Raw genomic sequence first — 26,443 nt, 5'->3', positions numbered from 1 at the left:
TAATCTTTTACCAACGAATAGTGGGATTAACCATTACATTATAACACTCCCACAGCTGAAAGGGCGAGCATGTTTGGTACGATGTGGATTCGAACCTGGGACCCTCAAATTACGAGTCTAGTGCTTTAACCATCTGACCACTCCGGGCCAGAATGATAGGTCTCCATGTGCGACGTAACATTCTCCTTAATATATTAGGGGTGATCTTTTTGTTTCAAAGTTGTTTCATATCGTTCCTTTGCCACAACCATTACTAAAACGCGAAAAACTAAATTGTTACATGAGCAATGAATAAGTGGGGAACAAACTTTTTGTCCATTCTGTACAGTTCGGGGGTTCTTTGGACTACGGATGCATGTCATATTCAGGGTTAAAATTAATTGTATTAAGGTCATAAAAATCTAGATATTTAACAGAGTTGTGATCATTTAACTTAATTCATTCACGGAAAGAACGACATGAACACATTTTGTTTTGGTTTATATATTTTATTTGATTAGCAAACAAATTATTCCATTGTTACCACAGTTCACACAACAGAACACGATGAATACGATGCTAGAACAGATGACAAACACATGGAGTTCAAAAACAGTTGCAGATTGAAAGATTTTTTGTCAAGAAATAGGAGAAACTTTCACGTTAAATAAACAACAATGTTACAGTAACACAAGTAGTTGTGTTCAATACGAAGCTAACTTTAAAACGCAGAAAGAGAAGAAAAGTTTACACAATTTGTTAAGGAACAGTTTTAGTTCATATACCACAAGATTACAAAATTATACATTGTGAACTTGAAATTTCTCTTTTGATTAACATCATACAAAAATCACACAAAACTTAAGACTGTTATCTCTTTTAAGTGCTATGTTCAATAGAATGTATTATAAAGTTCGATTACTGTCTTAGGCCTTGGCACTTCTGTAGCCTCACCTGAGAGGTTTATTTCTATGTACAGTTTAAGGCCTTAAGACTGTTCTTATATCACAAATATAAGCTTCAGGATTAAATTGTTAATTAATGAGACAGCAGGCCACCAATATGTATAATTAACACCTTTTACAGCTATGTGACATTTACTCTAGTTATATATACTATAAACTTTATTAGAAAACTTTTAAAACAAACTTAAAATTATACATTAAAAACGCTTGTTTACATCAAAGTATGACTCGCACGGTGGTAACGTTACATAGTAGTCAAACACGTTAAAATAGTGATTAAGTATAGATCAGTTACTTTCATTTATAAAGTGTTCACAGTCGATACAAATATGTTTAGCAACATTTTGTAAAAGATAACTTCATTGCACACAATGCAATCGTAAAACAATGCGCCATTTGAAATCAAAATACATTACAAAAATCAATTGGAAACAATGAAAAGATTAAACATATTTTACGTAGAACTACAGTACATAATATTTGGAAGAGCTGGAATCATTGAAACTTAGTTTTGATTTTCCATTTTAAAGTTAACATGGACTCTAAAAAATAAAAAAAAAAACACTAAGCAGTCTCAAGTAATATGTTAATAAGTTGATAAAGATTGACAATTGTTTAATAATTAAATAATAATGGCACCATTATTCCAAGTTCCAGTGTACTTGGTATCATTCTAAATAATTAAACAGAATAAACTTAAACAATTTTCTAGTTTTGGAATAAATAATAGATTCCACTACTTTCACCAGTTCACCCGGTGACCTGCTGTTTCAAATACGTTTGATTGTTACGAGTTGTAAGCTGCCAAGAAAACAAATGAAGTTCATTATTTCTCCTTCGGGACGTATGTTTCACAATCTATAGAAGGCGGTCTCTACACGTACATTTAAAATTTTGACTCAAGTCAACTCGAAGTTAGGCTGTAATTAAATAGTGAATCAATAGTTTTAACACAAGCCTTTATTCGAACAGAAACCAACAGCCATCACTGGTACAAACTTTACTATATTCAGATTCATTTTTTCTGCCTTTTTAAAATGACTAATACATGTTATTATGTCACGAAAATTGTGAAGCAGGTCATGAAATATATATTTTTTCTAAAATAAACTACACTGAATATCAACACTTTTAACCATTTTGTTTTCTAGGTGGTGTAAAGGTATTTTCGGTGTAAGAAATGCTCTAACTGCAACTTTAAAATAACTAAGTTGCTTATCTGGTGGGTAAATTTTAAACTTAAAATATTACTCTTTTTCGCTATTAGGGGTTCCCACGAGATGAGTAAAATCAACTGGTACCTAGTAAGAAAGGCTCCCTCTGGGATAATATAATCACTTAGCGACAAATATAGGACTGTTTAATTAGGAGAGTACAATCATCTGGTAAAGGATTCTATTAATATAATTTTGTTGTTTGTTATTAAGCACAAAGCTACACAAATGGTTATGTGTACTCTGCCCACTACGGGTATCGAAACCAGGTTTCTAGTAGTATAAGTCCACAGATGTATCACTGTACAACTGGGTGAGAGTTATTAATAGATGAACATAGTTACTTAGCAGCTAGTGGGGGGGGTGTCCTATTACATGAGTAAAATCACCTAGTAATGGTTTTAATGAATTGAAAATAATTGTTAATTAATTATCAACTAGCAGGGGGTTCTTATTAGATTAGTAAATGTATTTAAAAGATGCGCCGGATAATAAATAATCTCGTCAAACCTTACGTAGTACTTGTAATTTAGTGGGATAATTTAGTTACTCACGTAGTACTAGTAATTTACTGGGATAATTCAGTTACTCACGTAGTGCTAGTAATTTACTGGGATAATTCAGTTACTCACGTAGTACTTGTAATTTACTGGGATAATTCAGTTACTCACGTAGTACTAGTAATTTACTGGGATAATTCAGTTACTCACGTAGTACTTGTAATTTACTAGGATAATTCAGTTACTCACGTAGTACTAGTAATTTACTGGGATAATTCAGTTACTCACGTAATACTAGTAATTTACTGGGATAATTCAGTTACTCACGTAGTACTTGTAATTTACTGGGATAATTCAGTTACTCACGTAGTACTTGTAATTTACTGGGATAATTCAGTTACTCGCGTAGTACTAGTAATTTACTGGGATAATTCAGTTACTCACGTAGTACTAGTAATTTACTGTGATAATTCAGTTACTCACGTAGTACTAGTAATTTACTGTGATAATTCAGTTACTCACGTAGTACTTGTAATTTACTGGGATAATTCAGTTACTCACGTAGTACTTGTAATTTACTGGGATAATTCAGTTACTCACGTAGTACTTGTAATTTACTGGGATAATTCAGTTACTCACGTAGTACTAGTAATTTACTGGGATAATTCAGTTACTCACGTAGTACTTGTAATTTACTGGGATAATTCAGTTACTCACGTAGTACTTGTAATTTACTGGGATAATTCAGTTACTCACGTAGTACTTGTAATTTACTGGGATAATTCAGTTACTCACGTAGTACTAGTAATTTACTGGGATAATTCAGTTACTCACGTAATACTAGTAATTTACTGGGATAATTCAGTTACTCGCGTAGTACTAGTAATTTACTGGGATAATTCAGTTACTCACGTAGTACTAGTAATTTACTGTGATAATTCAGTTACTCACGTAGTACTTGTAATTTACTGTGATAATTCAGTTACTCACGTAGTACTAGTAATTTACTGGGATAATTCAGTTACTCACGTAGTACTTGTAATTTACTGGGATAATTCAGTTACTCACGTAGTACTTGTAATTTACTGGGATAATTCAGTTACTCACGTAGTACTAGTAATTTACTGGGATAATTCAGTTACTCACGTAGTACTAGTAATTTACTGGGATAATTCAGTTACTCACGTAGTACTAGTAATTTACTGGGATAATTCAGTTACTCACGTAGTACTTGTAATTTACTGGGATAATTCAGTTACTCACGTAGTACTTGTAATTTACTGGGATAATTCAGTTACTCACGTAGTACTTGTAATTTACTGGGATAATTCAGTTACTCACGTAGTACTTGTAATTTACTAGGATAATTTAATTACAAGGCTCAAAATCTATAACAGCTTATGAAACAGACCTTGCAATGTGCTCAGTTTGTACATCTTTGATTCCAGTTTAGCATCAAACTGAGACGTTTGAAAAAGTACGACGACTGAGTCATGAACAGATGTATTTGTCCCTTGGCTGCAACAACCGTTTAATCAAACACCAATCATGGTAAGTATAACTTTAATGTGGGTAAACAATACAAACTAATACATGCTCAAAAAGTGTTACAAATACATATGAAAAAAGAACAAATCAAATTTCAACTTCACATGAAGAACCACAGCAGTTAAAGTGCAAGAAGTTACAATACTCTCAAAAAATGTAATACTCCTAAATGTCAAGTAGAGAGTACAAAAATAGTGCATACAATAACGGACGTTTTCAACAGGAAACATCACTGCAATAAATATACATAAAATGATGGACTAGAGAAATAAATAAATATTTAATGTTATAATATCATGTATACATAAACGTGTGTGTACACAAAATCTAAAGTTTTGATTTTTGCTTGTATCACTCCTGATTTGACGGATGGATTTGGTCCACGCTGCAATGCTTTTGTGCCACAAAATATAACAGCATATAAAAATAGCTCCTCAGAGGCAAAGAAAGCATTGCCTTCGTGGTAACTTGTCAGCGAGGTAGGAGAAAAGGCGATTCTATTAATTCAATATCCTTTCACTTTCCTAACAGTTCTGACCACTCCAACATTTGAATATAATAGATCCTAAAGTACCCTAATATACTTATCTCTTTCTATCATTCCTAGCTACCTTGAAAGTCTCTAGAACAACACTACAGTGACTAGTACTACGCTAACATTTTGTCTGAGGTACAACCCTACAAATCAACAGTTTTAACTAAAATTATATTTCTATAATATGTGCCTTTTCAAAGTATTCAACCTTATCAATCACTTTGAATTAATCACTCCAACATGCATGCAATGAATACAAACATTTGTAATAAGTAAAGTTGTGTAATCACGTTACGTAATTATTGACCTTCAACTGATACGTTTAAAATATTACAAAGTGAAAAAAACCAAAAAACTGGTCTTTGACAAGGTGTAAACCTAAAACTTGGCTACCCTTGGACTTTTCACTATAGATAAACACAGACTTGTACAAAACTATAATACAAGGTGAATTATAAAGGTGAAATGTAACATTTTTTTTAACTCTTTCTTTAAATACAAATCACCAGTTAATCCTGAGGATATTTATAATATTTATCACACAGGTTACACGTAACTTGGAAAGTATAAACAATAAAAACTACAGTAATTAATTAATAATTCAGTAATTACTCATTCACATCCCGAAAAATTAAAACTTGACTTAATTCTCGAGTAGCTCAAATGCGTTTAATAAAAGCCTGACTCACGTGGCTGGTTAATCTATCATATGATAATACAAGTTTCATTTCAATACATATAACGAGCTGTAATGGTACGTGGGGATTCCATTACAGGATGAGCAGTATGCGACAAAAGTTTCTACAACAAACTAAAAAAAAAAATTTAACTACCACATAGACGTTTTCACCACTATAATGAACATGACAGTCCTTCAGATACTAGGAATATTCTCGAAACAGAACATACAATACCATTGAACGTTTATATACAAGTACAGACAGTCATATATGTATAAATATGTACTATTAAGTAAAATCACCACATTGTAATCAACTATTTTAGGCTGGCACAGTTACTGCCATACCCCCCTCCCCGCAAGAGTTCCCATTGCCTAATCATAGCACGTGCTTCTTTCTATGACTAGGAATAACTAGTTACTGTTAATACAAAGGTAAGTTTGAATTATTTGACCCCTTATTTCACAGTTAATTTTAACATCAGAAAACATAAGTGGTTACTTTTGAACGTCACACGTGGAAAGACATTTTGTTTTTTTTTGACAAAGAACACTGATTATTTTCCGAAATTTGAAACGGTCGACCAGACAATAACATCACAGAAAACAAATGTTATTTTGGTTAATGGTCTACAGAAAGAGTCAGAAACAAAATTTCTGATTTTTTATTTTAAGGATGACCGAAGACGTTAAAAATGTCTTGACGCAACCACAAATAACAGGTCAAAAAAAAAACACATTATAAAAAACAAAAATTCAAACTTATCGTGACGACAATTACGTTATGCAACTTTCACTCGTTTTATTTGTAGTTAATTTCTTATTCTGTAGTATGGAGTTCCACTTTAGTCCTGGTTCTACGGAAAATTATAACAGACTAGTTACTGTGTGTTTATATAGAGTTACGTGTGTAAGTAAGAATCTATACGTATATCTGTCTACTGAGGCATGAATCTTTGGACTTGTGCACAAACGCTAAAATAAGGGCGAGTTCAAAATCCAGCCAACATCAGTTACCATGGCAACAACAAATTATAAATGATACGGAAGAAGGTTTTATTGAGTTGATTGGCGAGAAGACTTTCTGTGCAGAATTAGAAGGGCTATAAATGATTTGGACAGAATAACTAAGGGAACTATGGATAAGGGTGCAGGTGCGCAATTTTTTCACCAATCTGTAAGCGTAACTTTTACTTAACGCTTGTAAAGAAAAAAAATGCTTTTTCTTCACAATACCCCGAAGAAGAAAAAAAAAAGTCCTGCTTTTACTTCGAGTCTTAGATCATCACTGACCACACACATGAAATAAGAAAAATGAAAATAAGCCAATGTTACATATTAACACAAATATATAATCAAGACATTCAAAGGCAAACAATTTGAATAAAACAGACTCAGAGGTTCTAGAAAGAAAAAACGATGTTCGCAAAACACCTGAAAAATGATAAAACAGATTCATCAATGAGTTATTCCGCTTAAATATATAGTACATAGTTCTATGAAATACTTCCAATACTTGTAGAGTGAGAAAGGTTACAAATGAAACTAAACTGTGGGTTTCATCATTCCGTAGTATCATGTGTAATGCAAAAAAACAAACAAAACTTACATTAGGAAATTCAACTGTGAGTGATAAAAAAGAGGGTACACAAAACATGTGGACTGTTTGTTTGTTTGCGCTAGTTGTCCCTAACTTAAAAGAAAAGTCAATTAGTAAACACCACTCGTCACCGGCTCTTTGGCTACTCTTATCGGACCAAAGAGTAGGATTTGACCGTCACTTTTATCACGCACTCACAGCCTCAAAGTAAGAGTAAGCAAGAGTCTGGGCTCTACACTCCCGCATGCTAACAGCTATACATCTCGAAACTATGTGTATTGACCGTAATTACTGATTGAAGTTTTAAAATGTCTTGGGGAACCATAGTTTGGAAGTTCGCGCACAGTTACGCAAGGTTTACCTGCGCTAGCCGTCCTTACTTCAGCAATGAAAGCCCAGAGGGAAGACAAACAGTCATCACCACCCGCTTCCAACTCTTAGGCTACTTTTTATCAACGAATAGTGGGATTGACTATCGATTCATAACGTTCCCCCAGCTAAAAGGGCAAGCATGTTTGGTTGGACGGGGAATTGAACCCGTGACTCTCAGGTTGCGAGTTCACCACCCTAACCATCTGAACATATCAGATCATACATTATTAAGCCATTTAATTATTGTGGATTCGTGAACAGGGCATTAACACTGTCCGATATCTTAATAGAAGAGCGCCGTTTTATATATTATTACGTATTTCACAAATAATAAACATCCTCAGACCTAACAGTGTTGGTAGTTTCTGAATGAATAACAGTAAAGCGTCATATCAAACTGTTACATCACTTGGAAAACTAGCTAAATGAAAAAACCGGATACATCTTCTTCTTTGCTGGTGACTGGATAAGTCATACGATATAACTAATTATATATTCCAGCTTTAATAGTACAATTCAAGTATATATATATATATATAGAAGAGTTAGATGCTCCGATTTTTACACAGTGTATGGAGTTTCAGGATGTTAATCCAATAATGTCAACATCTGTTAACGTACACGAAATGTTAAAATTTGTATATATTTTGCTTCAATTGCTATCGACCCTTTGCTAAAAGCACTAACCGAACAAAATTTAATGTGGATTTACGATTCACTGATTTTGCCAGTGTTATTATATGGAGGAGAAATGTGTTTGAACCCCCCCAACACCACTCCGGCGGTTTAGCGATAAGCTTAGAGTCTTATAACGCTAAATTGAACAGTCAAACCACTATGTTGGATACCGTGGCAGTTAACCCATTGTTAAGATTTGTGGTTAAATAAAGTCATAAACATAGAAAATACACCTAGATAAACTTAATGTTATAAGAACCAGCACAGAACCAAATCCTAAAAACGATAAAGTTCAAAACAAGCAAAGTTTAAAAAAAAAAAAAAAGGAAGAAAAGTACGAGAAAACACGCGATTCACACGTAAACTGTCGGGACGTAAAACGCGATTTACACGGAAACTATAGGGACGTATAAAGGGGACATGTATCTCAGAACGGGAGATGCTACTTCTAAAGGAAATGAATGACAAAGGGCGTATGCACCTCAAAACAAATTATAATTTTCACTAGAAATTATTCATACCTTTTAAATATTATATTTGCATATAATTTTATTTTATTTTTAGCGGGGACGATCTCACCCGCTACACTCCTGCCCTATGCGCACTTGTATAAAACTAAACAGCACCTCGAATTATATTTATTCAATCGAAAATAGGAAAAATAATGTTTTCACACACTGTTCATTTCTTTGTCTACTTATCGTTTTTATGTAATATTTTCATTAATAATCAAAATATTGTATAGGGCAATTAATTGGTGGAGCACGTGGCAGGTTACATCAACAAAACTGTTTGGCAATGCTGAAACCGCCATGGTAATAATTTTAAACATACAACTTACAAACGCACAACGACGTTCTTAGCGATAATATATATATATCTATATGTTTTACTTTCTTTACTTTCAAAACTAACATTGCAACACAACATTAACTCCCCCCTCATAAACATCCCCCCTTCATGCTTGCGCGTACCTAATAATTTATGACGTTATTTTCTGAAGATTAAATCTATGTCGATACTTGCATACTGTAATCTCACTGAAGCTTTAAAAGTGTAGTTAAAAGCCACGTGTTTTAATGGAAGCACGTTATCGATCGCAGAGATGAAAAATAATTTTGTGGGCTGGAAATAAAAAAACAACGAACGAGTAGTTATTAAGGCATTTTCATTGATTTTTACAGAGAAATAAAACAAATTATGTTTTTATGTTTCCAAGAAACATGTAGTAAACAGAACCCTGGCGTTGCCTTTTAGATTAATTAAGCCTCATGATTCACAAACATTGTAAAATATATATATATATATATATATATATATATATTAAGTTTCCAAAATACACTTTGTTAGGTTTAATAATTTCCATTATAAAAATATAAATAAATTAAGCATCACCACCATCCACATACTACACGTAGCTGAAATGTTTGAAACGGATGTGTAATTTTGTTGTCGATAAAAAGAAACATTTTTTATCTCAAAAACAATATCGCATGTAGCATTCTGTTACATTGATAAGCATTACCACCTGAACAGTTGACACATTTGAAACAGCAGTATTTAATAAACTTGGGCAGTGTCCGAAGTGTGTGTTAAACGGCATCATCTCTCAAAAGTTTATTTTTGAATTTCGCGCAAAGCTACAGAGGGCTATCTCCGCTAGCCGTCCCTAATTTTGCAGTGTAAGACTAGAGGGAAGGCAGCTAGTCATCACCACCCACCGCTAACTCTTGGGCTACTCTTTTACCAACGAACAGTAGGATTGACCGTCATATTATAACGCCCACACGGTTGAAAGAGCGAGCATGTTTGGTGCGACAGGGATTCGAACCAACGACCCTCGGATTACGAGTGGAACGCCTTAACCCACCTGGCCATGCCGGGCCCATCTCAAAAGTATACTTCTTGTGAACACCAATCGAGGTGAGAAAAAAAAATATTGATAAGGTCAAAGCTACACAGCGAACTGTATTTAGCCTGCCCGTCGCAATATCAAAACCCGATTTTTAGCGTTATAAGGCCTTAGACTTCTTGCCGAGCCACTGAGGTGGGAGGAAGAAAAAATAAAAAAAAAAGAAGGGCCGAAAATGTTTACGAACAAGATTTGCTTATTACCTTCCAATGCTAATACACAACTATAGGAAGTGGTGTCGCTTATGTATTATCTTCAACGGCGTGTTGATTTTCTCGTGCGCAGTAGAATATCACTAATAAAACCACAACAATAAGAAACGAATGCAATGTAACGTCTACAATGTAATGCATTCGTCTACTCATTCTGGCTTGAGTGTACGGGGGTGGGAAATTCTCTGGTGTATGAAGCGTGAACATTTATCTCCACATGTCTCAATAACTGAAGTTAAACAACACAGCTTGTTCTTTAAATACCGTTTCCCTTTAAAAAGTAGCAAGGGAAAACGTGCAATTTGTGTTGAAACTATCTCGTGACTAAAACAAATATCTGAAGAAAATAAACGCCACCAAAAGGCACACCAAATTATCCACCATGTTGTTTCTAAAATACGTAATTTGGAAATAAAACACAATTAATGGTCAAATAGAAAAACCTGGAAAAAAATATGAAACTAGTAGTTGAAAAAAATAAATAAAACTATTTGGTAACCTTCGTTTGTTTGTTTTATGAACTTCGCGCAAAGCTACACGAGGGATATCTGCGCTAGCCGTCCCTAATTTAGCAGGGTAAGACTGTAGAAAAGGCAACTAGTCATCACCATCCACCGACGACTCTGGGGCTACTCTTTTACCAATGAATAGTGGGATTGATATTACATTATGACAACCCGACGGCTGAAAGAGCGAGCATATTTGGTGCGACAGGGATTCGAACCCACGACCCTCGGATTACGAGTCAAATGCCTTAACCCACCTGGCCATGCCGGGCCCCTCTCAAAAGTATATTTCTTGTGAACACCAATCGAGGTAATAAAAAAAATATTTAGTGGTAAGGTCAAAGGATTCGAATCCGTCACCCTCAGATAACGAGTCGAGTGCTTTAACCACCTGTCCATGTGGAGACCGGTATCTTTTGTGTTTTAAGCCTAAATGAAGTGTATAGGACATAAGTCTTCTTCTTAAGCCTAATTGTTTTCAAGATTCGTATATAACAAAACATGCTACAGTAAATAACTTTGTTTTAACGTTTACAGCGTGTATGTTCATTCATCTTTCAAACATCTTTTATATGAGCTTCATAATTAAGTATAATCTAATTACAATAACAAAAATATGCTTCATTAGAATAATACATTTTCTGTGAGATGTTATTATAAACGCCACTTACGAAAAAATGTACTTGTATATCAACTTAAAATGGTTATTCAATGATAATTTAGAATAAGTAAGACATGTACAGTTTGAGAAGGACTACATGGAGAAGAGAGATACACGAAAAAAAAAATGGATGAAGAGGAAAACGATATATGTTTTCAAGTGGAGACGTCATTAATACAACTAGAACTAGGTAATTAGCGTCATTAAAAAAATCCAAGAATATTTGAAGCATAACCGTAGAAAGGAAAGACATGTAAGGTGGGAAATATCGATTTCCTATTGTCTGGAGCAAGTTGTCTGATAGAGATCCCATAAGAACTGGACCTTCCACTAACCTAAGATGTGACAGCGACTGTTGACAGCGTGCAGGCTTCACTTCACAGTGATGCACTATGTTGCCATGGTTACTGGACAAAATCTGGTCGGCTAGACAGTTTATCTGTGGCGTAATACTTGAACATCATTCTCAAAAGACATTCGTCAATACTGCACCGATAGGTGCAGCAGAATCAACTTTTTTTCTTTTTGGCTTTAGAAATTGGTATTTGAAAGAAATAGGAGGAGAACATTCCGCGAAGTACTTGGGATGTAACACGGAATTTTACCAATTCTTGTAAACAATAATAAAACTTCACGTTTATAAAGAAGCCATTTCTGTAATCTCAACTGTTATGCTGAAATGTTTTTAGAGTGGCGTACTAACACTGATCATAACATCTGGAGAAAGATAACAAATAAATGTATGTATATTAGCAATAAAACATAAAAATGAGGCATCAGGCGCTCTGTGACCTTTATTAATAACGCAATGCAAGTCCTTATCAACCAACAACGACTCAAACACGAAGATCGAATAATAAAGTGTTTTTTTTTGTTGTTGTTTTTAATTAAGCACAAAGTTACACAACGGGCTATCTGTGCTCTGCCCACCACGGGTATCGAAACCTGGTTCTTAGCGTTGTAAGTCCGCAGACATACCGGTTAGCCATTGGGGGGCCGAATTATAAATACACTTAAAATATTTTTATATGAACGTTAAAAATTTATAATTACTCTCCAATGTTCTCGTTTTCTTCATTAAAAAAATTACATTTACAAATAGTTATTGTTTACACTGCGGTAAATATTATGTGTTTCCCAATAAGCTTACGAACCTAAAAAGATAAAATAGTACAATATACTGTAACATTCCCTATATGTCCAGTAAAAAACAACAACAAAAAACAAAATGCTGAAGACTATAGCACCGATGATGGCGCTGTGCCACTGAAACTCTTTAAATTATATTGAACCCAGTCATAAGCCACGATTACTGGCGTTTAATAATACTACATCGGGCTATCTGCTGTGTCTACCTAGGGGATCTAACACCTGATTTTAGAACTGTAGATCCGTAGAATTTCTGCTGCCCCAGCGAAAGACACTACTGAATTAAAACATTCAGTTGTGTGAGTAAAACCATGGTCAATTTTAGCAGTTTTGGCAATTTCTTACTTATCATAACAAAAACGATTGTTTAATGTATTTCGATTTTTAGTCAGTAACATAAAAATAGAAGATAGAAAAACAGCAGAAGAAACATGTGGAGATGGCGAGACGTTTGAAAAATATAAATATAAATAAGTTTATGTTTATCTTTATCTGTTTTTGTTTATACCAGTTGAAAAAAACAATTTAAATGTGTTGGAAATTCCCCCCCCCCTTCAAACAAATCTTTCTCACATACATGGGGAAAAACCCAACAAAAACAATTACAATTCGCCAACAATAATTTTTCATCACAGATTCATTGTTTCTTCATTTGCCAATCACAATGATAAAAGTTCGGTTACTTAAGAAATAAATTCAACAACCTCGGATCTTTTGGACATACACGTGTTTTTATGTAGGCTTTTGATGTGCAGTTAAGTACCAATTCATATAATTTCTATTTTACCTAAATCAAATGACACTAACAGTTTTAGTGTGAGACTTTGTTTTTTGAATTTCGCGCAAAGCTACACAAGGGCTATCTGCGCTTGCCGTCCCTAATTTAGCAGTGTAAGACTAGAGGGAAGGCAGCTAGTCATCACCACCCACCGCCAATTCTTTTACCAACGAATAGTGGGATTGACTGTCACATTATAACGCCCCTCACGGCTGAAAGGGCGAGCATGTATGGTGCGACGGGGATTTGAACGCCTCAACCCACCTGGTCATGCCGGGCCATTTAGCATTATAAGTTTTAGACTTACTCCTGAGCCATTTAAAATAAGATATCTTTATTTTGAAGTTTCAACTGACATTAGTATTAAATTTTCTTTCTAACTTACAGAACTTATATCAGCACTTTTTGATGTAAATATCTGAGGGTCAAAAGAAAATAAACACCTTATTTTAAAAAATAATACGAGCACGTCAACATCACTGACAGCCAGTTATATTGCATTTTCGAATAGTGAAGCAAATAGAAATGATTATGAAGCATTACAACAATGGCCTGGCATGGCCAAGCGCGTAAGGCGTGCGACTCGTAATCCGAGGGTCGCGGGATCGCGCTAAACATGCTCGCCCTCCCAGCCGTGGGGGTGTATAATGTGACGGTCAATCCCACTATTCGTTGGTAAAACAGTAGCCCAAGAGTTGGCGGTGGGTGGTGATGACTAGCTGCCTTCCCTCTAGTCTTACACTGCTAAATTAGGGACGGCTAGCACAGATAGCCCTCGAGTAGCTTTGTGCAAAATTCCAAAACAAACAAACAAGCATTACAACAAGCGAAATCATAATTTTTTAGTGTGAAAAAGGTGGAAAAAAGCGTGGCACATTTAGCAGTTACTGTTTACGTGTTTTGCGAACTAAATACATACGTACACACAAACTGTCATAGAAATAATGGCAGATGTTTCAGTGGATGAGGAATTTCGTTCTCAAAATCTTCACAGAAATGAAAAAGGACTCCCCAAGGGCCTCGAAAAGTATTGTGGGAAAGATTCTAATCATTGTATCACCCCCTAGTGAGAAACATAATGGACAGAAGTCGTTGGTTCGTTTCGTAAATGTCAATTGTACTTTTAAAACCAAATGGTTGACGAATGCTTATGTCCGTTTCACAGGGGGGGGTGCAGCACGTACATCTTGAAAGTGTATAACAAAGACCAGGAACAGATAATTCATGTGAAAATTGTTCTGGCAAACCATGTTTGAGCTGGAATTGTGTGTAAATCTAAAGACCTCTTTAAAACGTCATAAGCGTAATGCTTTAAGTGTGTTTTAAGGAACACCAACTGGTTTGTATGTCAAAATACATATATACGTGCAATGGAATAGCTGATAGTCTTTGAAAATTTCTAGATTAGCAGGCAACGTCAGAACAAAAACATCTTCCTCATACAGATATGATCAACTATATTGTCTTCCATTTTTGAACCAAATTTGGCTGACCAAGTTTATAGGCGCATGCGCGCACACGCACACAAATGTATGTATTTATGGTTATATAAGGTGTCTCAAAAAAAATCCACCAAAAAGAAAACTGAATATCTATTTATTATACAAGATAACAACAAAATTCAAAACAAAATATTTTTTGAAGGCTTGTAAGTTTTATTTGAGTCAATTATTATTATTTATTTATGTATGAATGTGTTTTATTTCAGATTGTTTGTTTGTTTATTTTGATTTTCGCGCAAAGCTACATGAGGACTATCTGCGCTAGCCATCCATAATTTAGTAATGTAAGATTAGAGGGAAGGCAGCTAGTCATCATCACCCACCGCTTACTCTTCAACATCTCTTTTACCAACGAAAAGTAAGATTGACTGTAACATTATAACGCTCCAACGGCTGAAAGGGCGAGCATGTTTGGTGCGATGGGGATTCGTACCTGCGACCCTCAGATTACGAGTCAAGCACCCTAACCACCTGGCCATGGTGAGCCACGCAGACTTCATAAATGACGTTGTTTTTAAGTAAAATGACAACTCAGGAACCACCTGGCCATGCAGAGCCTCGCAGACTTCAGAACTGACGTTGTTTTTAAGTAAAATGACAACTCAGGAACCACCTGGCCATGCCGAGCCTCGCAGACTTCAGAACTGACGTTGTTTTAAAGTAAAATTACAACTCAGGAACCACCTGGCCATGCCTCGCCTCGCAGACTTCAGAACTGACGTTGTTTTAAAGTAAAATGACAACTCAGGAACCACCTGGCCATGCCTCGCCTCGCAGACTTCAGAACTGACGTTGTCTTAAAGTAAAATGGCAACTCAGGAACCACCTGGCCATGCCGAGCCTCGCAGACTTCAGAACTGACGTTGATTTTAAGCAAAATGACAAATCCTGAGCAGTTTCCTCCGATTATATCCCTTCGGATTTTTATCTCTGAAGCTTTTTGAAAACAAAAGTTTAGCATAACAAACCTGAAGATCATGAGGATCCGACACTTTACATTCGTCATGCTGTCTTATCCATCTCTGCAGCTGTTAGAAAATATGTTCTTAGAATTTGAATGCTGAAACAGAATGTTTATGGATAATAATATGAGACATGTAAACTTACAAGCCTTTAGAAGACATTTTTCTTTGACTTTTGTTGTTTCTCAAACAACGCGCATGCTATTCAATTTTCTTTTTGGTACACGCATTTCGAGAAACTATATATATATATATTTTATATTTCATGTTAATGTGTTTTGGTTTATGACTTGAATATTTTATGGTTTTATATGTATATAGCGAAAACGCTACCAACTTGCCGAAGCCTAAAATATAAACATACGACATTTCGATCACGGCGGTATTTTGAATGTTGATATATATACGTTATTACGTACGTTCAATAAGATCACAATAAGATTAGCCCCTAGCAGCACATCGGTATGTCTGCGGACATATAACGCTACAAACTGGGTTTTCATACCCGTAATGGGCAGAGCACAAATAGCCCACTGTATAGTTTTGTGCTTAAACCAAAGTCAAACAAAAAACAATAAGATTATATATTTATAATTATTCATAAACAATATCGGTAAAACATAAATATTCATATGGGCTTTGTATAATTTCTAAAGCGACACAAAATTCGAAGGGATTATACAATTCGAAATAGATATCCATTATGTATTAAAATTCATAAGGCCAATTTGATATAATAATGCAATTTATGATACGTTGTGTGCTACTACCACTTAGTCAGTCGTGTATGTACAGCTAGTTACTTATCGTTTACTGAAGCACAGTGCGATGCACTTCTGATTTTTTATTTTTTTCCCCTGTGAGTTTTCATAAACGTTTTCAAACACTTCAACTTAAAACATATATTTATGATATACATTCAAGTCAATGTCTGGAGGTTATAATTACTTTTATGTTGTTACTGCTTAACCCATTATATTTCAAAAAGTGTCAATAAAACTTCTATTCAAATAGAAATGGAAAATATTGGAATTGTTTCGAAATTACTACCTATACGACTTTTAGAAAGAGGTATTTTCCTGTATGTGTTATAATAGCTTTTCTTTGAAGAAAGACTTATGTCTGGATTAAGCGATAATTCCAAATGGGTCTGCCGCATAGAATAAAAACATATATTTAAATTTACAGTTTATGTACAAAGATAATATAAGGAAAACGAAGAAGAATCATAAATTAAGTTTTGTACTTCATTTCCTACAAAATTAATAACAGGTAAAAGAATACGAACTGATAAAAATACGACAAATAAAATTATCGCTTTATGCTAAGCCTATTTTAACAATCTGTCTATAGTATGCTCATTAAAAAAAAAACGCAGTTTTATTTATCGTATAGTGTGTTGTACGAGTAGGAAATTACAGGGAATTTAACTAATTAGATTTGAGAACAACACTCATTTCTGTATTTCACAACGTTCAGACGTTTAACATATCAAACTATATGGATGTTTTCCATAAAAGCATACATTACGGTCAGCGATCATGAACAGGGCTCAACCTAAATCTACACTTCTTTTTGGTACGTACTTAACCAAGTCTTAATACTGAAAATATACGATCTTATAACACTAAAAAAATGTTATTTAATTAGGCACGGAACATTTCGATTTACAGCTTTTTCACGAACGTTCACTAAAGCAACTGATTTTACAAAATGTTAAGTGTTATAAGGTCGTTTATTTCTAGTATTATTATATTTTCTATACAACAATATGCACTACAGAAATTAAACAATGAGCTAATGAAATCTTACATCTGCTCCGAATCCTTTCTAAAAACTCATTGTTATGCCTTAACAGCAAAAGACAGGGTGATTTAACCTTGTTTACCTTCGTGATATCGGATTGCAGAGGATAGAAAAATTAGACGACCGTAATTTATTACTTATTCGACTTACTGCAGTAGGGCTTTTTTTTGTGGAAATATATATTTATATATAAATAAAGTTTTTAATGTATAAACTTTAACAAGTGGTTAATAATAGGCATGCGAGCTGAGTGTACGTCCAGCGGTTGCGTCATTATGCTATTCATGCTAAGGGACTATTTGCTTTTGAAGATTTTTATGTATACGTACACACCTCAATGAACGGCGGTTTCGAAGGTTGACTGGATTATAAATAAAAGCCAAAAATTTTCATTATAAAATAGTTGTATAAAGTGTCTAGTTCTATAAAATTTATCGAATATGTATGGCCAGATATGCATGCCTCAGAGACTGTAAGCAAAATAAAACACAACCGTTTCAAGTAAAACTTTAAATACGCTATTTCACTGAAACGACTAGGCTCAATTTGTGAAATAAATCAAAGGGCGTAAATTGAATTTTTTTATAGCTGAACGAATTTTTATTTATTAACACTTTAAAGTTCATTTACCAAACCAAAAGGGTTAATGTGAAAATTTCACCATTTTTTATAGTTTCAGAAGCGATTATTGTTTACGCATAATTATATCTTAAGAGCGAAAAAAAGAAAATCTCCCCTTTTGTCCTTATCCGGTAAATCAACTCCTGGTGTCTGTTTCTGTCAATAAGACTATCTGCGAGATATTTTTTGCTACGTAGTGAATGTTAAAAGACCTACGAGTATTTAAAACAATGCAACTGAAAATTAGCTAATGCTGTCACAGCCATCACGAATGTAGTTATCTAAAAATTATTACGTGTTTACTTACAAAGATGAGAATTAATTATCACGAAGTAAATAATACTTGATGAAATGAGAGACACAAAAGGACGATATGAGACATACACAATATAATTTAACATAATCGCTTGTCACTCACTGGCTTGAGAAAAATCGTGCTTATTTCGTGTAATTAATAATTACAATAAAATAATACGATATCATAATATTAATTGCGTTTTCATTTATACACAACTGAGATACCGTACGAGGAAATAAAAAAAACAAACAACCTTTGGTCTGCATCCTCGTCTGATACGCAACTAAATTGAATGTGGTTTCAATAAATGATCAAAGCTTTTAAGAAATCAATCACTCAATCAAATATACAATCTACATCATTTGTAAATTAGTTTCTCAGTTTTGAAGCTTATGCATATCTGATATAATTAAATACCTTGTGAATACTCGTGGAAACATGAAACTTGTAGTTGAGATAGTTGATCCTTTCTTTTTTCCCACATCAGATCCACAACGGGCTAGCAACGGAAATGATGAACACTTCCATAATAATACCCATGTGACACTTTATACATCTTCTGAAAATTGAAGGTAAGCGATCCAGTTCTGTTTAAAAATCTGAATAGGCTCTTCAATTAACTAAGAAAAATTAATAAACATATACCCGTAGTGCTTTAGTAATATAATAGGTTATCTGATAAAAGACTTTGAAAAGTCCAACAATATTTTGATTTCAAATTTTATCACCTGAGGAAAATCACATTCACTTGTCACACGTAACAAAAACGAATAACTAAATATTATTAAAATGCACACTTTTTTTTTGATTTCAGAAGAAAAGAGTCACTACATAACAGTTCAATGATTTGATTTGCTTTCTTTGTAAAATTACCTTATGCTGGGGTCAAAGAGAAAGCCATTGTCATTGGATGAGAAACTTTCTGACAAACTGGAAGATAAACAAGTGAGGGTACAAAATTTTCTTCTTTGGTCACTCCTTCAGCTTGTGGTTGAGCCAAAAAGAAAGGTTGCATGATAAAAGTTCCAGCTTGAAGCTTCTGGGGCATAGCATAGGTAAGAGGAACTTCATCAGACGTTTTCTTTTCCACATTTGATTCATTAGGAACAAATTTATCATCTCCATTTATTGATTGGGTTCCAAGTTTATTTTCTGTCTTTTTTATCCCAGAATCTTGACTTACTGATGTACTTTCTACTGTTATTGATGGTTTACACTTGTCTCTGTTGGTAACATCTGTAATTTTTTTACATTTACTATTCATAGATGCCATAGATACTTTTCTAACTCTTGCTTTATACAGAAGCATGTCGAATTTATGCCTTTTCAAGAACTTGGGAAAACCCACATAATATTTTTTTCTATTGTGAGCTGAATAAATGTGACACAAGCAATGTTCTTTGGAACTAAATTTCTTGTTACATTTGCTACACCTATACTTCTTTGATTTGGACATTTGGTGCTGAGTACACTGAATTTTGTAACTTGCATTCTTTGTATTGCTACCAACACAATCTTTCATGTTTGCATGTGACACTGGATAATTCCAATAATCTGTCACACTGGTGTTTTTGTCCTCAAGTTTGGAATATTCATGTGAAACATGATTAAGAAGGTGATGCTGTAAAGACTGATGGTTCTGGAAAGAACAATGACAAATTATGCATACATATTTCCCTAATGCTTCGTTTCTAGTTAATAAATGTTTCTCCTTATTGACATGATGATAATTAGAGCTGCACACAGAAGATAAGTTATAATGATAGGCTTTTGCTTCTGTTGAATGTTCCTTTTTTTTCCCCAACAGTATCTCATTGTCACACCCTTTCTTGCTTGTGAATACTATACTATCATTCATTTTAAGGTCACTATATGGATTCAATAAGGTGGCTGACTCTTTAAAACATTTTCCAGTTTTGAAATGGTGATCCTTAATAATATGGACTTGAAGATCAACCTGATCATCAAAGGACTTTCCACAATAGCTACATACATTTTCCATACAGTTTGATGTTCTGTTTTGAAGAAAAAGTAAACTTTCTTTAGGAGTATTGTTGTGGTCATTAAGAATATGCAACTTCAGACACTTGGTGTCCTTAAATTTTATGTCACATAGAGGACAGGTTTCCATGCTACAAGGAATGTCTTTTTTGAAAGTTTTGTTTGATGGTATTTCTTTCATTTCCTTGGGTGATGGTTCTTCATAGATACCATGGGTGTTCTGTTTGTGAACTTTAAGAAAATATTTGCTGCACAGCTCCTTTTGGCACACATCACAAGTCACTCCTCCAATGGTACTTATTTTGGCTGCCTCTGTGGGCTGCTCAGTTAGATCAATGCCATGCATCTTTAACATGTGAGTCTTCATAAAGTACTTGTTGCATAGCTCTTTGTTACAAGCATTACAGTAATTGCTTTTAGTGTGTTTCTTGGGTGCAACTGCATTTGAAGAAGAGATGTTATTAATTTCTGGCAGGTGAAGTGATTCTTGAACAGCAGTTTTTCCACATGTACTTCCTGATTGCAGATTCTCACTCTTATCATTTATGGCAAAAGAGAGGTTTTGGTTTTGCATATTTGGAGGCAAAATACTTTTATCAAGAATACCAGAATGAGATATAATACCTGTAATTGAAGAAGTATTGGAAGGGGATTTGAAAGAAGAATTAGACACTGAAGGATTGTGGTTTTTATTTGCTCCACATAATTCTTTTTTAACATTAACATTTCTAATGACTTCATTAATAACTGGGTCATTGTTGATACTTTGATTGTAATATTCTTCATAAGCACCATTTTTAAAACTATTTGAATTTCCAGTCATTGCATGAAGCATTTCATAACTTAAATTAGTAATTTCTTCTTTTGATTTAGAGATATTTCCTTTCTGTATTTGTGCTGGCCTCTTATCAAGATTAACCAAACTACTTTGGTGTTGGGCTTTCACAGTTCCAGGATCAGAATTTATACTGCTAGAAGCGTGAAACTGAGGTATCTTAAGAAGAGAAGATATTGTTGACATGTCAGCTTCTTGTCCAGTGTTATCATTATAACATTCTGTGATGTTGTTTTCAATAACTGATCCTTTTTCAAGAGAATCTTTTTTCTCACTTGAAAATGTTTCACAGAGACTAGGGCTTTTAGAAGCTGAATTTTCTAGTTGCATTGATATTTTCTCAACATCTGAAAATTTAATCCCATGTTTCTTTTTCCTGTGAGTACGAAGAAAATATTTGTTGCAAAATTCTTTACAGCAGATCTCACAAAAAGCATCAACATTGATGACTCCTATTTCTTTTAATTTTTCATTGGTAAATGGTACTTTATCTCTTTCACACTCTGAATAAGCTTTAGAACTGGGGACAGAAATAAAGTTATCATGATAATCTGATGAGCCTAGAGTGGTAGACATAACTGAGTCAACTTGTGGGCTATGTAAGTCTGCTGATACTGCAATTTGTTGTTCAGTTTTGTCCACCTTAGCACCATGTGGGATGTTGTAGGATATTAATATATTTGATTTAGGTTCTATTGGCTTTATCTCTAAAGTCTTATTTATTTTCTCAACTGTCAGGCTATTTATAGGAGAGCTAGGAGAAGATGATTCAGATGATGCAAATTTGGCATCACAATAGCTTCTAGCAGTCAGATTTTCATGAATTGGATCTCCTATCCCATGCTTTTTAAACTTGTGTTTTTTAAGAAAATACTTGTTACAAAATTCTTTTTGACATAATTGACAATAAGTTTCCTCATTCATGATGTCTTGAGATGAGCTCAAAATATTAGAAACATGAAAACGAGGTATTTTAAGAACAGAAGAAATGTTGGACACATTATTTGTCCATTCAATAATAGACTCATTATACTCTTTTTCAATTTTGTTTTCTAAAAGTGATTTTTCCACAATATCATCCTTTTTCTCAATTTTGAAAGTTTCAACAGAACTCTCAGAAAATGTATTTCCTAGTTCCAAAGATTTACTTTCCAAACCCGAAGCATTAATTATATTTTTCCTCTGATTACTTTCATGAAAAAAATAGTTGTTACACAAATTTTTACTGCCAATCTCACCAAAACTACCAACACTGCTGGTCTCTAGTTCTTTTGAAATTTCTCTATTCTTCTTAGACTCTAATGGTTCTTTAGGTTTGGTAGTGACAACTGAATCATCTTGTGAAGCAGGGAATCCTATGGATACAGTAGTCTTCTTTTCAGCTTGGATAGCAGGAATATCCTTTGAAAAGTTGATTGACATTAGGTCATCTGATATTGGCTCCAAAGGCTTTACTTCTAAAGTTTTGCTTGTTTTCTCAACTACCAAATTACTTCCAGGAGAGTTAGGAGTTGATGATACAGGTGATATAAATTTGGCATCAAAGTAGCTTTCATTAGTCATGTCTGCTTGACTTGGTTTGCCAATTCCATGTGCTTTAAACTTGTGTTTTTTTAGGAAATATTTATTACAAAACTCTTTCTGACAGAATTCACAATAAGCCTCAATATTCATTATACCTTGAGAAGAGCTTGATGCAGTTGTAGAAGGTTTCAATAACATACGAGGAGGTAAAGATAATTCATTACTCAAACTTTGAGCAAAGAGGGTACCTCCATAATGACAGCTGGGAATTATATCAGTAGAATAAATTCCATGTTTATTAGCTTTATGTGTCTTCAGAAAATACTTATTACAGAATTCCTTTTGGCAAATGTCACAAAAAGCTTCTTGATTGAAAATTCTGATACCTGCAGAACCTAACTTCCCATTGGTCATATCAATGGTCATATTTTGTCCCTGAGTCTGAGGTAGAACTGGAAAGAAATATGGATTAATTGGATTTTGAAACATGGTCAATGCACTATTAGGTAAATTATTTGTCATACTGACTTCAGCATGAGAAATAGGTATCAGAGGTGGAATTCTGGAAAATAGCATTAATGAATCTTTACTTAAATTGTTTTCTTGAGCGGAGCTATTAGCAGTGCCTAGAGGTAAAAAAATATTTTCAAAATTTTTAAAAGAAGAAAAATTTGTAGCTTCTGAATAATTAGTTCTTTGAAAATTAAGTAATGTACTTTTATCTGGTTCCTTACCATTATTGATGTTACTTAGCTCTTTAGGATGTGCATTAGTATTATGAAAATGCAATGACTCTTTTGTCTCAAAATTCTGACTACAATGGAAGCATTTCAATTCTATTTTTTCCACTAGTGGTTCATTTATTGAAATGGGAAAATCTCTTTTTTCCTTTACTTTTAAAGTCTCTTCACTTGAATATTCTATCATATTTTCATCTCTTATAAAGGTTGTTGGGTATTTAACTGGATTGCTCTGTTTGCGTCTTTTCTTAAGCTTTGGTCCTTCTTCATTACTCGTAGTTTCTGTTGGTGGTTCCAAGCTAGTTACATCATCATCATCTTCTGAGACTCCTTGAATATCTTCTTCTATATCTCTATTACTATTTGCAAATATTTCCTGAATATCCAATGCACTGTTGGTAATGATATCAGAATTTTCTATTCCAAGAAGTTCCTTTGGATTCATTCTTAAGTTTAGAAAATTAAATTCCTAGGAGTATGGTTTTCATCAAAAGTTTCTTTTGTCTTAATTTTCAAAAAAAAATATAATCCACATGCTTCAACATTGTATCTTCAACATAGTATCTTCTTTCAAACCCTATAAGAAATGTTAATATTTTAAATTAAACTTCAAATACAACTATTTCCTGTTATTCTTGATTGTAAACAACTAGTAGAATAATATATTTTGAAAGACCTCTAGTTTTTTATTGTAATATTTATCATCTATAATATTATCAACTAAAGGAAGTTTCTCATAAAACACATGTGAAGTTAGTAGTAAATATTTTACAATAATCTTATTTAAATAGTTTCATATCTTGCAGTTGTTTTGATTGAAATATAACAGAGTTTCAGTAATTTTAAATGCTGAAAATATTATAATTTGAACTTGGCTTCATGCTGAAAGTATAATAAGTAAACAATGTAAGCATCATTTATAAGCATAATACCGTAATTACTGGAAAAAATAAAGCAATTACAGCTGCATGCTATACAAGAAAATTTTACACTGTGAAAGGAAGCTCTTCTGAAACACAATAACATAAACAGTATGCATAAAAATTCAAGTGAGTTAAGGCTTACTTTAATACATTTGCAAATTGTACAAGAATTGCATGCATTATACATTCTATATTTCTTCTTTTAAAGATTAAATTTTAGGTTAATTTTACTACATATACAAGACACCATACAAAAAGATACATATATGTATATAATTCTACACCAAATTGTAAGCACACAATGGTATTTACATCTCTCTTTTATTTATTCAATAAATCACATATATTTTGTAAGCTATAATATATTTAAAATATTCAGTGCATTCTGTTTTAACTTCTGCTTGTATAAGAAATCTATAAAATTGAATGTTTTACAAGAGGTAATATATGCATTTTGATTATGCAAGTTCATAAATATATTACATATGTATAGCAAGATATCCATATACATGTACCCCTAATATGAATTACAAATAAAACAAAGGGGAGTGTATGTAACAATAATGATAAAGTGGTTCATTGTCACATAATTTAGATTACTTGTGTCACTACACTATACATATATACACACACACACATTTTATATATATATATACACACACACACACATATATGTTACCATGTACAACAGATATTTTTAACTACACCAAACACTTAATGTTCTGATTTCTTCCTTACAATATATCTTGCAATGGTCTCAAAAGTTCAACTCTGAATACTTTCTCTTAAATGAGTTTCTTCAATGAACTCCTTGAAGCTGTCAGTCCTCTGAGTTTTGTATCAGTTGAAATCCTCAAGAAAGCTCAATATTTAAAGTATAATGTACAGAATTAAGCAAAGAGAGCCACATAATTTAATATATAATTTCTACATATAATTTATTTTTATTTTCTTAGTTGTGTAATTATTTCTATTTGTTTTTTAAATATTACCAATTTCTGTTTAAATGTATTTTTGTGTTATTTGTGCATGTTAATGGCCATTAAATTTCCAGTTCTTTTTTTAACTACTTATTTTATAAAGCGATTTTTTTCACAAACACTAACACAGGATTTTAAGGGGCTTCTTACATGGTTTAACCTCTAAAATATGGAAGCATGGAAAAGTAACCTGTTTTCCTGCTTGTTGTCTTTTCATATTTATAATTTATTGTATTTTTGTTTGTTTCTTCTTCTATTTTATATGTTTCTATGTGTTTGTTTATTTCACTCATAAAATTACTCATATGAATTAGTTTGTAAACAGATTCCTCTTGATAAAGCATATTGCTTAATTTTTCTATAATCTGGGCAAACACGCACTAGTTACATTATAATTTTTAGTTGAATGATTTGTTAATGTTACACCGTGTCTTTGAAATGAAACAATAGTATATATCATACGTTACATATTACTATATATAAATTACATACCCATTACTTCTTCGTGGACTGCTCGTGAGTGTATTGTGATTACATCATTTGCATACTTTACTTCTTTCCCTAAAAGTAAAAAGAAATCCCATATATAATCACTTATGAAATATAAATAGGTGTATTGAAAATAATCATTACTTATTCTGTTATTTAAAAAATAACAATAACTTTTGTTTTCATTTATGCCTACAACCAAATTATTGGATACCTTCCATCTTTCTGTCAGCTCCCACCTTATGTGAGTAATTGGCCTCTACTGACCAAACGTCGAGATATGAAACACGAACAAGCAAAGGAGAACGAGCTTTGAGTTTGAGTTCGTTCTTAACTTTTAACTCTCGCATAGAAAGTACACATAACAAAAAAATTGTTTTCATTGGATTAATCCAGAAATAAACAAAATCAAGAATTAACATTATAAATCCTTTATAAACTTTAAAACTAATGCAGCACAAGCTATCATGTATA

General features: G+C 33.3%; 1 protein-coding gene across 1 annotated transcript; it reads right to left on the bottom strand.

Moving 5' to 3' along the window:
• Positions 1–472: 472 nt before the first annotated feature.
• LOC143245103 (uncharacterized) lies at positions 473–26,042 on the bottom strand. The gene is made up of 3 exons (XM_076490991.1): positions 25,973–26,042; positions 18,895–24,154; positions 473–4,438 (listed from the first exon to the last, which is right to left on the bottom strand). Exon 2 carries the CDS (start codon positions 24,020–24,022, stop codon positions 19,352–19,354), a length of 4,671 nt encoding a protein of 1,556 aa, XP_076347106.1. The 5' UTR covers positions 24,023–24,154; positions 25,973–26,042; the 3' UTR covers positions 473–4,438; positions 18,895–19,351.
• Between the last annotated feature and the right edge of the window lie 401 nt (positions 26,043–26,443).

Source organism: Tachypleus tridentatus, chromosome 2 (genome assembly GCF_004210375.1).
Source record: "Tachypleus tridentatus isolate NWPU-2018 chromosome 2, ASM421037v1, whole genome shotgun sequence".
NCBI classification, from domain to species: Eukaryota; Metazoa; Arthropoda; class Merostomata; order Xiphosura; family Limulidae; genus Tachypleus; species Tachypleus tridentatus.
This window is presented reverse-complemented; position numbering and strand designations above follow the sequence as displayed.

Bases quoted from the DNA above. Each gene is read 5' to 3' on its own strand.
- LOC143245103 (XM_076490991.1), bottom strand. From the start codon at position 24,022: ATGAATCCAAAGGAACTTCTTGGAATAGAAAATTCTGATATCATTACC.